This window comes from Microcebus murinus, chromosome 4 (assembly GCF_040939455.1).
Source record: "Microcebus murinus isolate Inina chromosome 4, M.murinus_Inina_mat1.0, whole genome shotgun sequence".
In the NCBI taxonomy this organism is placed as follows: Eukaryota; Metazoa; Chordata; class Mammalia; order Primates; family Cheirogaleidae; genus Microcebus; species Microcebus murinus.
This window is the reverse complement of record NC_134107.1, coordinates 90,540,207-90,554,368: the sequence shown is the minus strand read 5'-3', so window position 1 is coordinate 90,554,368 and position 14,162 is coordinate 90,540,207. Positions and strand designations below refer to the sequence as shown.

Sequence of the window (14,162 nt, the reverse complement as noted above, 5' to 3'; positions counted from 1 at the left end):
ATCACAGCTGTCTACCCTCCACTCCACGGGCGCTAAGGCACCCCATGGGCACTAAGGCATCCCACCACATTGCAAATCAAAATAATTTTAAATTCATGAATCAATCAGATTAGACCACTGAAGATGAATTGGTGACTTCCAGAATTAATTGATAATATTCAAATCCATTAGAAACTGTTACTGGAAATTAAAAAAATAACCCAATATTTTGTAATACAAAATTATTTATTGGTAAAAAAAAAGAGACAGAGAGAGAATTTGTTCGTTACACAGAAAAGTAAAACAATTGAAAGTTCCCTATAAAAATTTTAACTGTGAGCATACAAAGTAGGAGTGACACTGTGACCAGGTTTGAGGACTTCATATTTATGCCTAAGTTAGCATCAGAAAGTTGAAAATGGTGACATGTAGACGGTGCTTGTGGTATTTGTTAATGGGTTGCATATTTTGAAGTGTCATCTAGATGTGGTAGAAAAACAGATATACCCATGCCAGGCTCCAAATGACTGTATTTCTATTAACTATAGCAGATGTCACAGTTTGTTTCCCTCTTATAGAAATCGCTGGCGGTGGCTGCTGAGGGGGCAAGTTCCAGGCAGTCTGTGCCGGGGTAGGGAAAGTACTCTGATGCTCGGAGGGCATCCAAGTGCTCTGCCTCGCAGGAGGCGCAGTAGCAGACGGAGGTGGTGGCCGAGGAGAAGCAGTTGTACTGGGTGTGCGAGGGCAAGTGATGGGAGAAGTAGTCTTCTGAGGGGTAGCCACAGTTTCTCGTGTCCAGAGGAGGGGGAGAGGTGTAATTCTCCGGAGCATACGAAGGCAGCTGAGCTGGTGAGTAACTGTAGTCTAAGGAGCCAGAGAGAGTGGAGGAATCCGAAGGTGATCCCGGGGTCTAGAGAAACAAAAACCAAGGAACAAAGAGCTTGATAACTTAGACAGGATCAAAAGAAGTGAACAGTGTGGATTTATCAGCACAGACTATGAAAATCAGGAGTAAAAACAAAACAACATCCAACCCAAGTCTGCAGAAGCAATTTTATTTGCTGACTATATGATTTCATGACACCGTATTCTATATTTACCTATTTCTTTCCCAACAATAAATTGCCTTGCTTCACTGGCTTCCTTTGTTATAACCATACTTTAGAGGATGCTTTGTTCTTAAACCACAAAATCTCATTGTGCTTCAAGTCACCTGTGCAGCAGCAAATCCTGCTGTGTGCCACAATATAAGCTGCAGGTGGCACCTTGGCAATTTCTCCACACGCTTGCTCACCACAGAGAACCAGGTGAACATGCAAAGGTAGCTCTTGGATCCTTAAGGACCCAGTGCCTCCGTACTCCAAGAGTACTCTGTACTCTAGCCTTCCTACCGCTAAAGTTTTTTGGGGGGAAGGTACTATCTGTTTCTCTTAAGCAAGTCTACAGTGGTTACTGAGAAAGCCTCACTCGGAGTCTGGAAGGGAACTGGGTCATTGTGGCCTACTATTTTACCCGTGACAACATGCATATTCTGCAGCGTTAATTCTCTATCCCCTCTAAAATTTAGTCTGAAGCCTATCCAGACTTTCAACAATCAAAAAAAAAGATTCTTAAAACAATTTTACATCTTAAGGTTTAAAAAAATGGGGAGTCTCTAAAAACATCTAAAATAACTAGGATCTACTAATAGAAACCTTACTTCGGTTTAAAGGACAACACATTTTTGCACATTTGAGATCCATCAAGAGTAGACAATCCAAATTATTTCAAAGATTAGGGCTTCATTTTGACTAACCATCTCAGACCCAGCTGAGTTCTTGTGCCTACAGCAGATCAAAACAACCAGTTAGTAAGAGCCAGTTCAGCGACAAAACAAAACAAAAACCCCTCTATCGGAATGAAGTTTGGTATTGTGTACACACAGCCTTAATTCCATTTTCAAGAACTCCCAAATCCATCAAAACTCCAAGGGTCACTATTTAAACCAGTGACTTCCACTTAGCAGGTGTCTTAACTTCACAGTTTAAAAAACATTCAATGAATATTGCCTGGAACCTCTTTTTATTGCCATACACCAACTTAACTTGGGAGGGGTCTGCTTGGGAAATAATAATTATGTGTGTATTCAAAGGTTTATGCCCTGCAATGTGTGGCTACCTCCACGTGTTGACTTTTCAATGGTTCTCTACTTGTTTTCTCATATGATTTCCTCATTAATAGTGTTTGTATGATTTCTCACGAGATGATGCAAACTCACCGACAAAGCATTATAGCCCCATATTTTGCAACAATCAGGTTATAGAGAGAACTGAGATAAATTACCAGGCTCTCGTTAAAGCAGAAAGGGGCAGCCTGGAAGCCATCTGGGAAATAGCCATGTGGGGCACTTTGCGTGGCATTGAGCTCCGAGTGTGTCTCTGACTGAAGGTAAGAATCAAAGATCTGGTCAAGGCAGCCTGGGTTTTCTTCACAAGAAACACAACTGGAAAAGTCTCGGGGATGAAAATAATTGGGCGTGGAAGAAATCGGTTCAGGCTCAAAATACAGTCCTAGAGGGGAAAGGAAAAAAAGACATATTTTTGTTTAAAAATTGCACTTAGGCATTTGGAGTTCTATCTTCTGAATAATTACTATGCCTAGGGGAAAAGGGGACTTCAGACGTTCCAGAAAAGTAAATAGGAAGGCAATTTAGATTTTTTAGTTGTCTTAGTCCCTGGGGAATGCATCTGGTTAATAATGTGGAAATTGGCTAGAAATGTGGCTAGGGCAAAAATAAAAGAATGGTGATCCAACCTGTGTCCAAGTGTCACAGTTAAATAATGGCTCAAGCTTCCACTTCTCTGGACTATAAACACATCAACATCTAGCTCCTACCAGCACTTCAAGGAAACCTCTCAGAAGTAACTGATAGAATTGTTTGAGGTTTCAAGAAAACTTCTGATGCTATAGAAAATAATTCTTTTGATTTAAGGTGATTGCTTTCCTAAACTTTTCACACTTACTCAGTAACTTACATTTTGAGAGACAGTTTTGAAAAATGATCTAAATGGCAATGCAAATGATAAACATGGAAACCAGAAACATAGGATACTAATGAGCACTCTTTGTTCTGAATTGCAAAAAGCAAAAATGTTTTCTTAGTGGACATGTAAATGTAATAATGTAATTAAAGCAAGTTGCTAAATATACCAAATAATAATTTGGAAAACATTACTCTTTTTCCATTTTAGTATTAATAGGCCCAATTCATGATAATTATTCTTAAATGCTCAAAGAAGAGAGGTTTAGAGTGTACCTGTCGAAAGTATTAATACTACAGGACACTGGGTTTTTTTTGAAGTCTCAAATTCCTTTATGGTTAAGCTAAAGTGACACACTCAGTGGAGAGCTACCATAAGCAAAGGTTTCCTTATGTACAGCCTCCTTAAACTCTGAGCTGTTGAGTAGCATAGGTAGGAGTGTTTATGTAATAGAGTTATTCGTATTGGGCTGAGAAAACTTACACTTGTTTGAACTGCTGTCTGGGAAGAGAGAGGGAAGGGGAGGGAAGCCCCTGTCGGCTAGAAGCTAAAGGAGCAGAGAGCAAAGGCATTATTCTAGTGCCTCAGGATGTTCTTGTATTCCGTCTCCTAGTACACTAAGAAAAGATAAGATTCTGTGAACAATCCTGATTTTTTTAGTTAAGTTTAGTTACTTGGAGATGGGGAGCTGGAATAAATGTGAAAAGCAAACTCTTGGGACAAAACAAACCACAGAGAATAGAGAGTTCAGAAATGAGGACAAAAACTTGCACTTGTTTCCTTGCTGGGCTTGCATCTGGAGTGACTATGCTTTTTTCACCTTCTGATTGGTTGGATTCCAATTAAATGGTGGTGCCTATCTTAACCCCTGAATCAAGCACTGGAAGCCTTGCGAGATGGACTTTTGAAAGAGTTTTTGAGGGAACTGTAATGCTGGCTGTACTGACCTGCAGAAGATGGTGCAACTGGGTCTGAAAGGTGGGTACTGCTGCCTCCGGACAGCTGTCAAATGAAGAATATCACCATGAAGCGAAGTGAAATGAAAGATCTATGAAGGGAGAGCTAAGACATTCTGATGGGCAACTGTGTTTCTTTCTGCTATAAGGTAAGCCGGATTCCTTCTTCTCAAACAATTGCCTTCATTAAATACAACCAATGTTACAGTTTATTTAGATTCAATTTTTACATTTGCCTGCTTGGGAATTTTTTTCTCCCTAGTATCAGATTCTTCCACTTAAATTGTAAAGGTAATTAATTTTGATAAAAATTAAGGTAAATAATTTTATGTTACAGATATATAACACTTTGAGAAAACTCACCGAAGAGCCTTTCTGTTAAACTATTTAATTTAAAATTATTAAGGACTAACATTTTATTTAATTCCAACTATCACTTAGTCAATTGTGTTCTCAAAATTTTCACATACCATCTGGCTACTAAGCCTTAGAAATTTGTTTCCCCCCAAAGAACACAATTCCTAACTTCGTTAATCCTGAGTAGCTAAAAATATTCACATCTTCTTACTATATATGAAATAGTAAAATAGAAAATACTTTCTTAAAGCTGTAGTTGGTGAGTTGTAGCCTACCTACATTCTAATTAATGGTCAGGAAATATTTCAATTCTTTGTATGCTTTTTACTGTTTTCTATGAAAGTTGCCTTTTTTCACTGCTGTCTTTAAATACTTATGGTTTATAAGATTGCTCCTTGTAACTGTTTAAAGTAAAGCGACCCGCGTTTTCCACTAGAACTTATAATGATAGTAACTGAATAATTTAGAACTTTTTCTTAAACTTTAATTTCAGGTGGTGGCTTTAAAGTTTAAAGGGACCAGCGTTGCTCTGTGATTCTGTGCTGGGAAGCCGAGCTCACCACACCTCTCTTGGGTGACAGGGGGTACTCACTCCCCACACTGAGCCACTGGGAGAGCTGTACAACCAGCCACTGCTGAAACAGGAGGCGGTGTAAATTTTGAAAATGATCCATGCTGTAATGTCATGAACCAGGAAGCTGGAATCCTTTACCAGCTCTTTATGCAAATATTTGGCTGCAGCTTGTGCTCAAGGACTTGGAAGGAGTAGGTTTTAAAAAATCTGCTTCATTGTAGAGTGTTCTCATTAACCCCATTCCTCCCCCGACTGGCCTGTTTTTCTGCCTCCCATGTTATCTCCCTGAGGTGTGTTTACAATATCCTACTTGATATTATCTTTCTAGTCATGGGTTCACTTTCTACTTTGCTCCAAGAATACAAAGAAGGGCACCTCTCTCTTAGATTTCAAACAGCACAAAAATCCACAATCTACGATTTATAAAAACACATCAAGGCTATTTAAAAAAAATTAATGGTTTTAAAAAAAGGTAAATTATATCTTTTGATAAGTACTAACTCAAGTTACCCTAAAGGCAAAAGAAATGTGTGTGTGTGTGTGTGTGTGTGTGTGTCTGTGTGTGTGTGTTTCTGTGTGCTTGCAAATTGATCTGGCTGAAAATAAGTTTTCTTAAATCAAATTTTCAAATCTTGCATGCACACAGTTTATTCTGGCACTGCTTGAAACCTGGATATTTGTCTCAGTCTATAACTTCCACTCATGATTGCCTTCTTCAAATTTCAAATTGTGGATACTACTCTGACTTTATAACAAATTAAGAATTTCTTCCTGCTTTGTAATATTTGATATAATTAACTCTATCTTTGGCTTAAAGTTTCTCAGAGGCATCTTTCAACCACTGAACAAATTGTAGATCATCTCTTTTAACCGAGAAAGGTCTATACTAAGGAGCAGGCATAAATTATACCCTGGTATCTGCCACCCTTGCCTACTGAGTATACTGTCACAGCTTTCCTAGAATCCCAGGGCCTTCTGATGGCTTCTAGTGAGGGACTTTACATCTTGTTCCTGGAATTAAATGATATGGGTGTTGCTCCTATGTGCCTGGAAGGGCATTGGCCGATACAATCTTCCAGGAAGCACAACAAGAGCAGGCTCCTCAGCCTGTAACTACAAGGCATTGGTTCAGAAGTCCTGCTTAATTTCTTAGTAGGGAATTCAGAAAAATTTAGATAAGTCACACTGCTCCAGGGAACAGAAACCAGTTAGATACACAAGTGAAATCTTCTATCCTTGCTTTAGCTCCTATAGTTAGCTAACAGGGAAACAGTGGCCAAACCAATCTGTCAGGGCCCAACAGCAATAGAATTGCCATGTCCAAATGCAACTTCTCCAGGTGCAGCTGAAGCAGAAGTCCACCAAGGACCAAAGTTCCTTAATGAAATATTATGATTTGGTATGAACGTCTTAAAGATTTTTTTTTCTCCAGAAGCATTTTCTCATTCCCTTGTACCTGGTTTTATTAATTATATAATTATCTCCCAGCTAAAGGGGTTGAAGTACCAGATTCCTGTTTAGTATGGTCGGATCTGTACAAAGATGAATTTAGGTAGCCAATAAGGGGCAAGGGCTTTTTAGTAAGAATAAGAAGACCCTGCTCCTACTTTTAGCTTTACCATTAGCAACTACAAGACTTTGAATTTTACCTTTAATAGAGATATACAGATTCCTGATCTACTTACCTTTGCTGGTAGTAAGAACTAAATGAAATGACAAGTGTGCAAAAGTGCTTGAAAAGAAGAACCACTGTAAAACCTTCTACAAATATAAGGAAGTTTTACTGTGTTACCTGCAACTCTGCATATGGAGGTACTAACTTCTCCAGCGGTATACGCCAAATCACAGCAAGCTCACACCTGAACTCTAAACTCTGAGCAAAGGATGAGGGTGTGAATGAATATTACTAAATAGCTGGCTCTCAGTCCTTGGCTGGAATTTTATTTTAATTGCTTTTCCCAAATAATAAATAACGACAGCTGACATTTATTGAGCATGCGCTATGTGGAAAGCATTCTTCTAAGAACTTTATATGCAATAGCTCAATTAACCATCACGAAATCCTATTGTCCTCAATTTAAAGATAAGGAAATGCGCAAGAGATTGAATAATTTGCTTGAGGATACACACCAGGGAGGAGCTGAGATGTGAACCCAGTCCATCTGGTTCTGGAACTTGTGTTCACCACCCTTACATCTTTTGCCTCCTCCAATTTCATGAAGTTGTACAGGGCATGCAAACAGCACCAGGCACAGAAATCACTGTGGGGTGGATATGGGGAGAAGGACCTAGCCTAACATATAGGCAATACAAGCCCCAGCTGTCAGATCCTACATTCATACCCAAATCAACCCTAAGCTATTGTACCATCCGGGGGGCTTTCAGGGATGAGCTGCCCTCTCATGGGGGACAACCCTACCTGGTTTATTTGGTGGTTCTGCTGCTGCCACCTCCTGAGTGCCCTTGGCAGTCTCATCTGCTTTAGGAAGGTGTATAAAATATCAGGGAACCCTTATACCTGCCCAGTTCAATTCTGTAATAACCTCAAGCTACTTAAAGCTTTGTTACATATTAAGAAAGTGGTTCTATATTCCAAGCTGTCTCCTCTGCAAAGACATAGCCTTTTTCTGCCGGGGAATTTCAGTGACTGGCGATCTATATACATAAGTGATCTCAGAGGCTGAGCTCCAGAAGAATGAGGAGGTGAATTTCTGGGGGAGATTTTCTATGGGTGGGTGAGGGTTGTACATACACTGTCTTCCTAACACAATAACCACCCACTTACCTGCTGGCTACTCCGCTCCCTGCAGAGGACCAACAAACCTTTCATACTCAACTTTGATCATGGGGGATGGGCTCCCCCAAATCCTGAGCCCCACAACGTGACCCAGCTGTTCTCTGTGGCTTCCCCTGGTGACCTGAGATGACGCTGGGCACAGCAGCTATAAGGACAGTCGAGGAAAGCCAGGTTTGGGGATGGGAGTGGGCGGGCCCTCGGGTGGCCTGTACACTTTCACAGACTCAGGGCCGATGAGGGCTGACCGGGGCTGGGGAGTGACTGAAGGGTTCATGCTTACGGTTCCCCCTGAGGCTGCCTGGTGTGCCCTTCTCTGCTGCAGCAGCTCCTTCACCGTGATCTTCACGCGGACACCTTGATATACCTTCGGTTTTTCTGGGGAAAGGCAACTGAGTCAGAGGTCAAGTCCGAGGTTGGGGTGTCAGGCTAAGGACTTGGGGGCCCCTTTATAGGCTGTGTCACCTGAAACCAAGTTTCTAGGTTTGGAGAACACAAGTAGAATTCTAAAAGACGGTAAAAACCCCAGTGTCTCAAACATGAAAGGATGAAGAGAGGCGGAGCAGGTTTCATGGCCCCAGTGGGAACAGAAGCTATGGAAATAGGTGGCACCATCCTCCCCTGGCGGGCCCTGGTCCTACACCAACAGCACACGGGTGTTTCTGCTCAGGAATGTGGAGTCCAGTGCAGGGGAGCTCACCACCCAGGCTAACCAAGTTGGGGGCACCTGGGGTTCTGGGCCCAGCCTGCTAGTCTGGGAGAGGGTATTTTGGACCTGGAGCTACAAGGGGCTGGAGCAGGGGAGCTCTCTGCAGTCTAGAGCAGATGACCTAGCCCACCCCACCGTGGTGTTCCCACTGCCGTGGAAGTCCGAGTCCCTTCCTCGTCCACCACGCCAGGCGTGGCTTCTGTGGAGGCTCCGACCTCTACATGTCCTTGGTCTGGAAGCCAGCCTGGGGCGAGCGGCGGGGTTTGGCCAGCTCTGTCCTGGGCCGGTGAGGGACCTGTCAGACTGACCCTAGCAAAGGGGCCAGGCCCGAGGAATCCCTCCCTCTGTCTTTCCTTCTGCCATCTCTCCCTCGCCCTTTTTCTCCGCCTTTCCCGCGCTCCATCTTTCCCTCCTCCCTCCTTTGCCCCCGCTCCCGCTCTCCCCTTCTTCCCCTCTCTCCCCACCCCCTTCCTTTCTGGTGCAGGCGTTTCTCGGCGGGGCGGCGCGAGCTCCGGGGAAAGCCGTCCCGGCTCCCGACTACCGCGCGCTCCGCCGGGACGCGGCCCTTAGGAAGGGGCCGCCGGGGGCTGGCGGGGCCGGGCCGCACTGCCCTGGCTCGTGGGGGCCGCGGGCGCGCGCCGGAGGGGTCCGCGGGAGGGACCCCTGCGCGCCGGGAGCGCGGGCAGCGTCGGCCCCGGGCTCCGAAGAGCCGCAGTGAGTAGGTCGGGCCCGCTGTTAGTGAGCGTCCGAGGTGGGGGTGGCCGCTGGAGCCCAGTAGGGCTCCGGCCCTGACCTCGACCCTGCAGGGAGCTCCCGGGAATCGCGCGGGGAGGAGCCGGGCGCGGAGGCTGGGGGCGGCCGCGCGTTTAGCTTGAGCGCCTGTGACAGTGCCAGCGCCTCGCCTGGTCACTGCGGGGACCGCAGCTGGACAGCAGGGACCCCCCAGGCTAGCTCCCGAGAGCTAGGGTCTCCCCTGCAACGGGGGTTGCGCTGTTTCTCTCCTGGACCCGGGGAATCCCGTGCCCCGCCCGCAGGCGCCGGCGCCGCGCCCTCTCCGCGCTCGGGACGTCCCCGGAGCCCCCACTTCGGGGCTCCGCGGGCAGCGGGCGCGCCTCGGGGGTCCACTCGGGCGCCGCCGCCGCTGCTCAGCTCCGTGCGGCCGGCGCTCTCTGCTCTCGTCCCCGGCTCATAGTGAGCCTCTAGCTCCCCCCGCCGCCGCTTCTGGTCGCGCACGGTCCGCGCCGCGAAGTGCCAGGACACAAAGGGAGAAGTGGGAGGGCGGGCAGGGGCCTGGGGTACGCGGACGTTCGCAGCGGCCAGCTCGGCCACTGGGCCTCTGCCCTCGCGAGCAGGTGCGGAGTGGGAGCGGCCACCGCGTGCCCTGCGCCCTCTCCGGGTCCCCGGCCTCTCCTCGCATGCCCTGACTTTGTGCCTCTCTGTTCTGTGCAGGAAAAGCGGTGGAAATACACCCGGATTGAAATGCCCCTGGCTCCCGTGACCCGACCCCTGGAGAAGCAGCCGAGTTACCCGACATCGTGGTCAGCAGGAGCCGGGTCGGTGGCTGGATGCTGCAGCTGCAGGGACTCAGCGCCTGGCAGGGCTCCTGTGCCAGGAGAGAAGCAGAGATGCAACATTTTTAAAGTTTCACAAAGCATCCGGCTGCACCCAGGTCCCTGGAGCAGGAGACAAACAGAATTAATGTTTTATACCTTCGGGTATAGGTTTGAGTTTTTTCCCCCTCATGCCAAGTATTTAAAACCTCTAGAAACCCATGATTTGACAATCAATGATTGCGCGATACTTTCAATTTGAATATTCAAAGGCTTAACAAAATGGACTATCTTCTGCAGAAATCCTGCACACAAGCACCCCACAGAGAGTCCAGAGAAACAGGGAGTGAGACTCCTGTGGGTCCTGGCCCTTGCTTTTACTGTATTTTGAGCATTTTGTCCTCCTTCCCACAGGCAGAGCAGGTGGCCTCAAAGATGCTCTGTGTTTCAGCCTCAAGGGCAGCTTGGGAGCCACGAGGGGTGTAGGCTGCCCCCCCAGGACCCCCTGAGCCAGGCTAGCTGGCCACACTGATCCCCACATTCCCAGTCTCCATTTTAAGGGGAAATCTCAGGTTTTGGGGAGTGAACATGGCAGCCAGTGGGTGTGGCACAGCAAGCAGTCACTCTGGGCCCAGGCTGCAGGCCAGAGGCCCAGTAGAGGCCTTAGCTCAGTGCCTGTCTCCTTCTGGCCCTGCCTGGCCCAGTGCGGGTTTCCCTCCCCTTTTCATCCCACTGTCTTCCTGGGCCCCACGCACAGGGGTTTCGCGCAGAGTGCCTGCAGGTGAAGACCTTTTCTTTGCTCCTACCCATGGAGCTGGGATATCTATGAGCCTGGCCCTCTGGAGATTTTCTGATACTGTGTTTTATCGCTGCACTGTGAAGTTCCCTTTTCTTACCTTTTCTCCCTCTAGTGCCACCCTGCCTTTTGGCTGTAGGAGCACATGTTAGGAAACAGTGACAAGGTGGCTCCTGTCATTTTAGCTGAAAGGATGTGGATTTGGGTTCAGACTTTCTCACTCTGGGGTGAGAAGTAGAAGGTATTTGAGGTCAGGCAGCCCCGTTGGTCCAGGCCTGAGCCCCTTACCGATGCCTTGGAACTGCACTGGGTCACCTTCTCCAATCGCTCTTCCTTGCGATTTGGAGGATGGAGGAGACAGGAGTGGTCCAGAAAGGGACACTGTGCTAGGCCAAATCCTCTTGTAGACCCTGCACGGGAAGACCGAGAAGGGGAGTGGGGCTCCCTTTGCAAATAACCAAGATATTCCCAGGACACCAGACAAAGTGATGGTTACAGCCCTCTGCTCTTTGTTCCCTGACTTCTCTGAAATGCAAAAAGTGCAGTTTGGCCTCAGAGGCCTCCAGAAAAAGATCTGAATGCTCTCAAATGTGTCGGATGCAGGGTGGGACATACAGAGCACAGGGAAAGGGCACCCCTGAGAATGACAAGACTGATGGGTAGGAATTGCTTGGCAGCTGAAGCCACATGTTTGCAGGAGAGGATCAGGTCTGAGGACACCTGAGGTGACCTGGCAGTGGAGGGAAGGATGGGGTGTGTTTCTCCCTAGTCCGGTGAGAGTCTATCAGCTGCTGGAGCCTCTTTCTCCAAAGGCCCCTGAGCCTGTGTCCTGGGGTTTCCCTGATAGAAGACAGGTCTGAGGATCGGCACTGGAGGGGAAGACAGTGGGAGTTGAGATAGCTCCTGTTCCCCACCTCCTGTCCCCTTCTCCGCTGTACCTGGGCACAGCTGCTTGTACAGGAACAGTGAACAAATTAGCCTGCAATCGGGATGTTCTCTTGTCCTGATAGCTTCTAACATTACTTCTTTTCTGCCCTCCTTGTTTTGTTTTAGTCTTATTTTTTGGTTTGCTTTTTAAAACCTTCCTTGTTGTCCTTTGGGCCTTTTTGTGTATTTTTTTTTTCCATGTTTCATTTTCTCTGTCTCTCTTTCTGTCACTGCTTTCATCCCTTTCTTATCTGCATTGCTGTTTCTCTCCCTGGCTCCCTGCGTGTCTCCATTTCCCCCTCTTCTGGGGTGCTGTCTCATACTTTCTTCTCCTTCCTGACCTCTCCTTTCACGTGGGGATGGCAGGAGGCCATTCAGTTTCCCTGGCAGCATCGCTGAAGTTGATGCTGGTGGTTGTCTACCCTGTGGAGGAGGCAGGCAAGGCGGGGGTGAGAGGAGAGCTCCTCCTTGGAAGTCATGCGGTCTGTAGGGACAGCAGCCATCTCTTTGTCCCTTTCTCCAGCAGCCTGTGCCTGAACCATGGCAGCAGTCTTGGGGGCTTCTGTGTTGGCCCCTGTTGCTGGGATGGACACCCCAGTGCTGTTGCTGGCTAGCAACTTCGGAACACTAAATTTCCCTAGGCCTGGGCCCTGTTTTGAGAGAGAAGCCTCGGTGTTTAGCCCAACATTAGGGAGTTTTGTTTCCTGTTGTTTTTATGACAAAACCCCAGCACAGGTATTTAAGAGCCAAATGCCGTGCTTGTGGAGGGAAGGGAGAATCCTTTCTAAACAGATCCTGGGACTCTTCCTTACGGATTTGCATGTACAGTGAGGCAGGGAGCAATGATGTCCACTCTGAGACCCGAGGTGCCCATAAAATTGGGTATTCCAAAAGACTAAAAAGACTGTTTAAATTGTCCTTTATTATTTATTGCCTGTCAGGTGCTGTATTGGATAGCATTCCCATTTCACAGATGAGGAAACAGGCTCAGAGGATAAGTGGTGTGCTGGGATTACTGGGCACATAAATAGCAGAATTGGGATTCAAACTTTGGAGTCTAACTCTAAAGCCCTTGCTCTTAACTATCGATATTGTCTTCCTGATCTTTTATAATGGAAGCTTTCAAACTTTTTGGACTTCAATCTACAATAAGAAATTTATTTTACATGTTCTTGTATATGTGTAACAATATATTTATAAGACAAACATTATGCAACAATGTACACCTGTGTATGTGAGGCACTCTGATGTTTTCTATTCTATTCCATCTTTTCAATTTCATTTTATTTATGCAAAATGGATGTTGGTTGGGAGCCATTAAGTTAATTTAATGACCCACTAATGAGTAGCATTGGAAAACTACTGTCTGTAAGACATGCAAGCATGTTTCAGTGTTGTGCGAGTTTAAGTATTTTGGGGTGATGTTTTACCAGTAGCATGTGTAAAGAGACTAAGAGTATCGTGTAAAGGCTGGAATCACTAGAGCCCTGAAGAAGAAAGATCCTGGCTAGAAGTGAGGCTGAGCTGTTAATTATGTTGACTACAGTTCATGGTTCTCAGACTGGGAACTCTTCCCTCTTCTTGGGGGCATCACCACCTCTCTGCTGTCTACCCGGAAATCCTGATAATCTCTTTGGGGTTTTAGTAAAAGACTGAAACAAACGTTGGGGGATTTCAACAGGCTTTAACGGGCTCACTTGCTTGACAATATAACATAGGGTCTTGATGTTTTGGTGTGAGGAGGGATCTTTGAAATGCTGAGAGAGACTTAGGGTCTTTTCCCAGCATCTCTACTGGTGGTTTTCCAGCCTCGGGCTCCATTGCTTGGCTGAGATCCTGGCCCATTGTAGAATCTGTGTAGAGGAAATGGAGTTCACTATTTGTAAGGCAGCCTGTTATACTCTTGGACAGCTTTAAATATAATGGTCAGTGATTGAGCCATAATCCAATTAGGTATTGATTGGACACCAACTGCATACCAGGCTCGGTATCAAGCACCAGGAACACAAAGATAAATACACCTTGGTTTCTGCTATCAACTGCTCTGTTCTCCTACTTCCATACTGCTGTTTTTCTGTTATGGGTTTGTTTAGTTCATTCATTCATATATTCATTCAATAAATCATGTGCTGGTTATCTACTCTGACCAGGTCCAGTGCTGAGCCTGGAGGAGGTATCATGCCCACCCCACCGTCACCCTAACCCTTCTCTCTGTGAGCCTCCCCACTCACAGTTTCTCTCGTTTCTTCACACAGCAGTTTTTCAGATCTCTGGTTTTCCCTGCCACTGAGCTCGGAAACCTTTTAGTTTGTCATTGCCCTTCTTAAAGCCAGTCGGTACCCGGAATGATAGGAATAGAGTAGATTTCTTTCTGAAGTTTTAAACTGAATATTTTAACTGAAAACTTTTGGCAGTGTTTTATATGCAAACGACACTGCAGAGCATTATATTTTCCCCCCTAAGTAGGAGATTTTATTAAACTTAGACACATGCACATTAA

General features: G+C 46.2%; 1 protein-coding gene across 1 annotated transcript; it reads right to left on the bottom strand.

Annotated features, from left to right (window-relative positions):
• Positions 1–261: 261 nt before the first annotated feature.
• Positions 262–13,507, bottom strand: POU2AF3 (POU class 2 homeobox associating factor 3). The gene is given in 9 exon segments (XM_076001414.1): positions 262–889; positions 2,302–2,528; positions 3,947–4,001; positions 7,964–8,072; positions 9,468–9,645; positions 9,648–9,830; positions 9,917–9,992; positions 12,085–12,312; positions 13,457–13,507. Coding segments are annotated over 9 exon segments (1,479 nt in total). The 3' UTR covers positions 262–517.
• Positions 13,508–14,162: the final 655 nt, after the last annotated feature.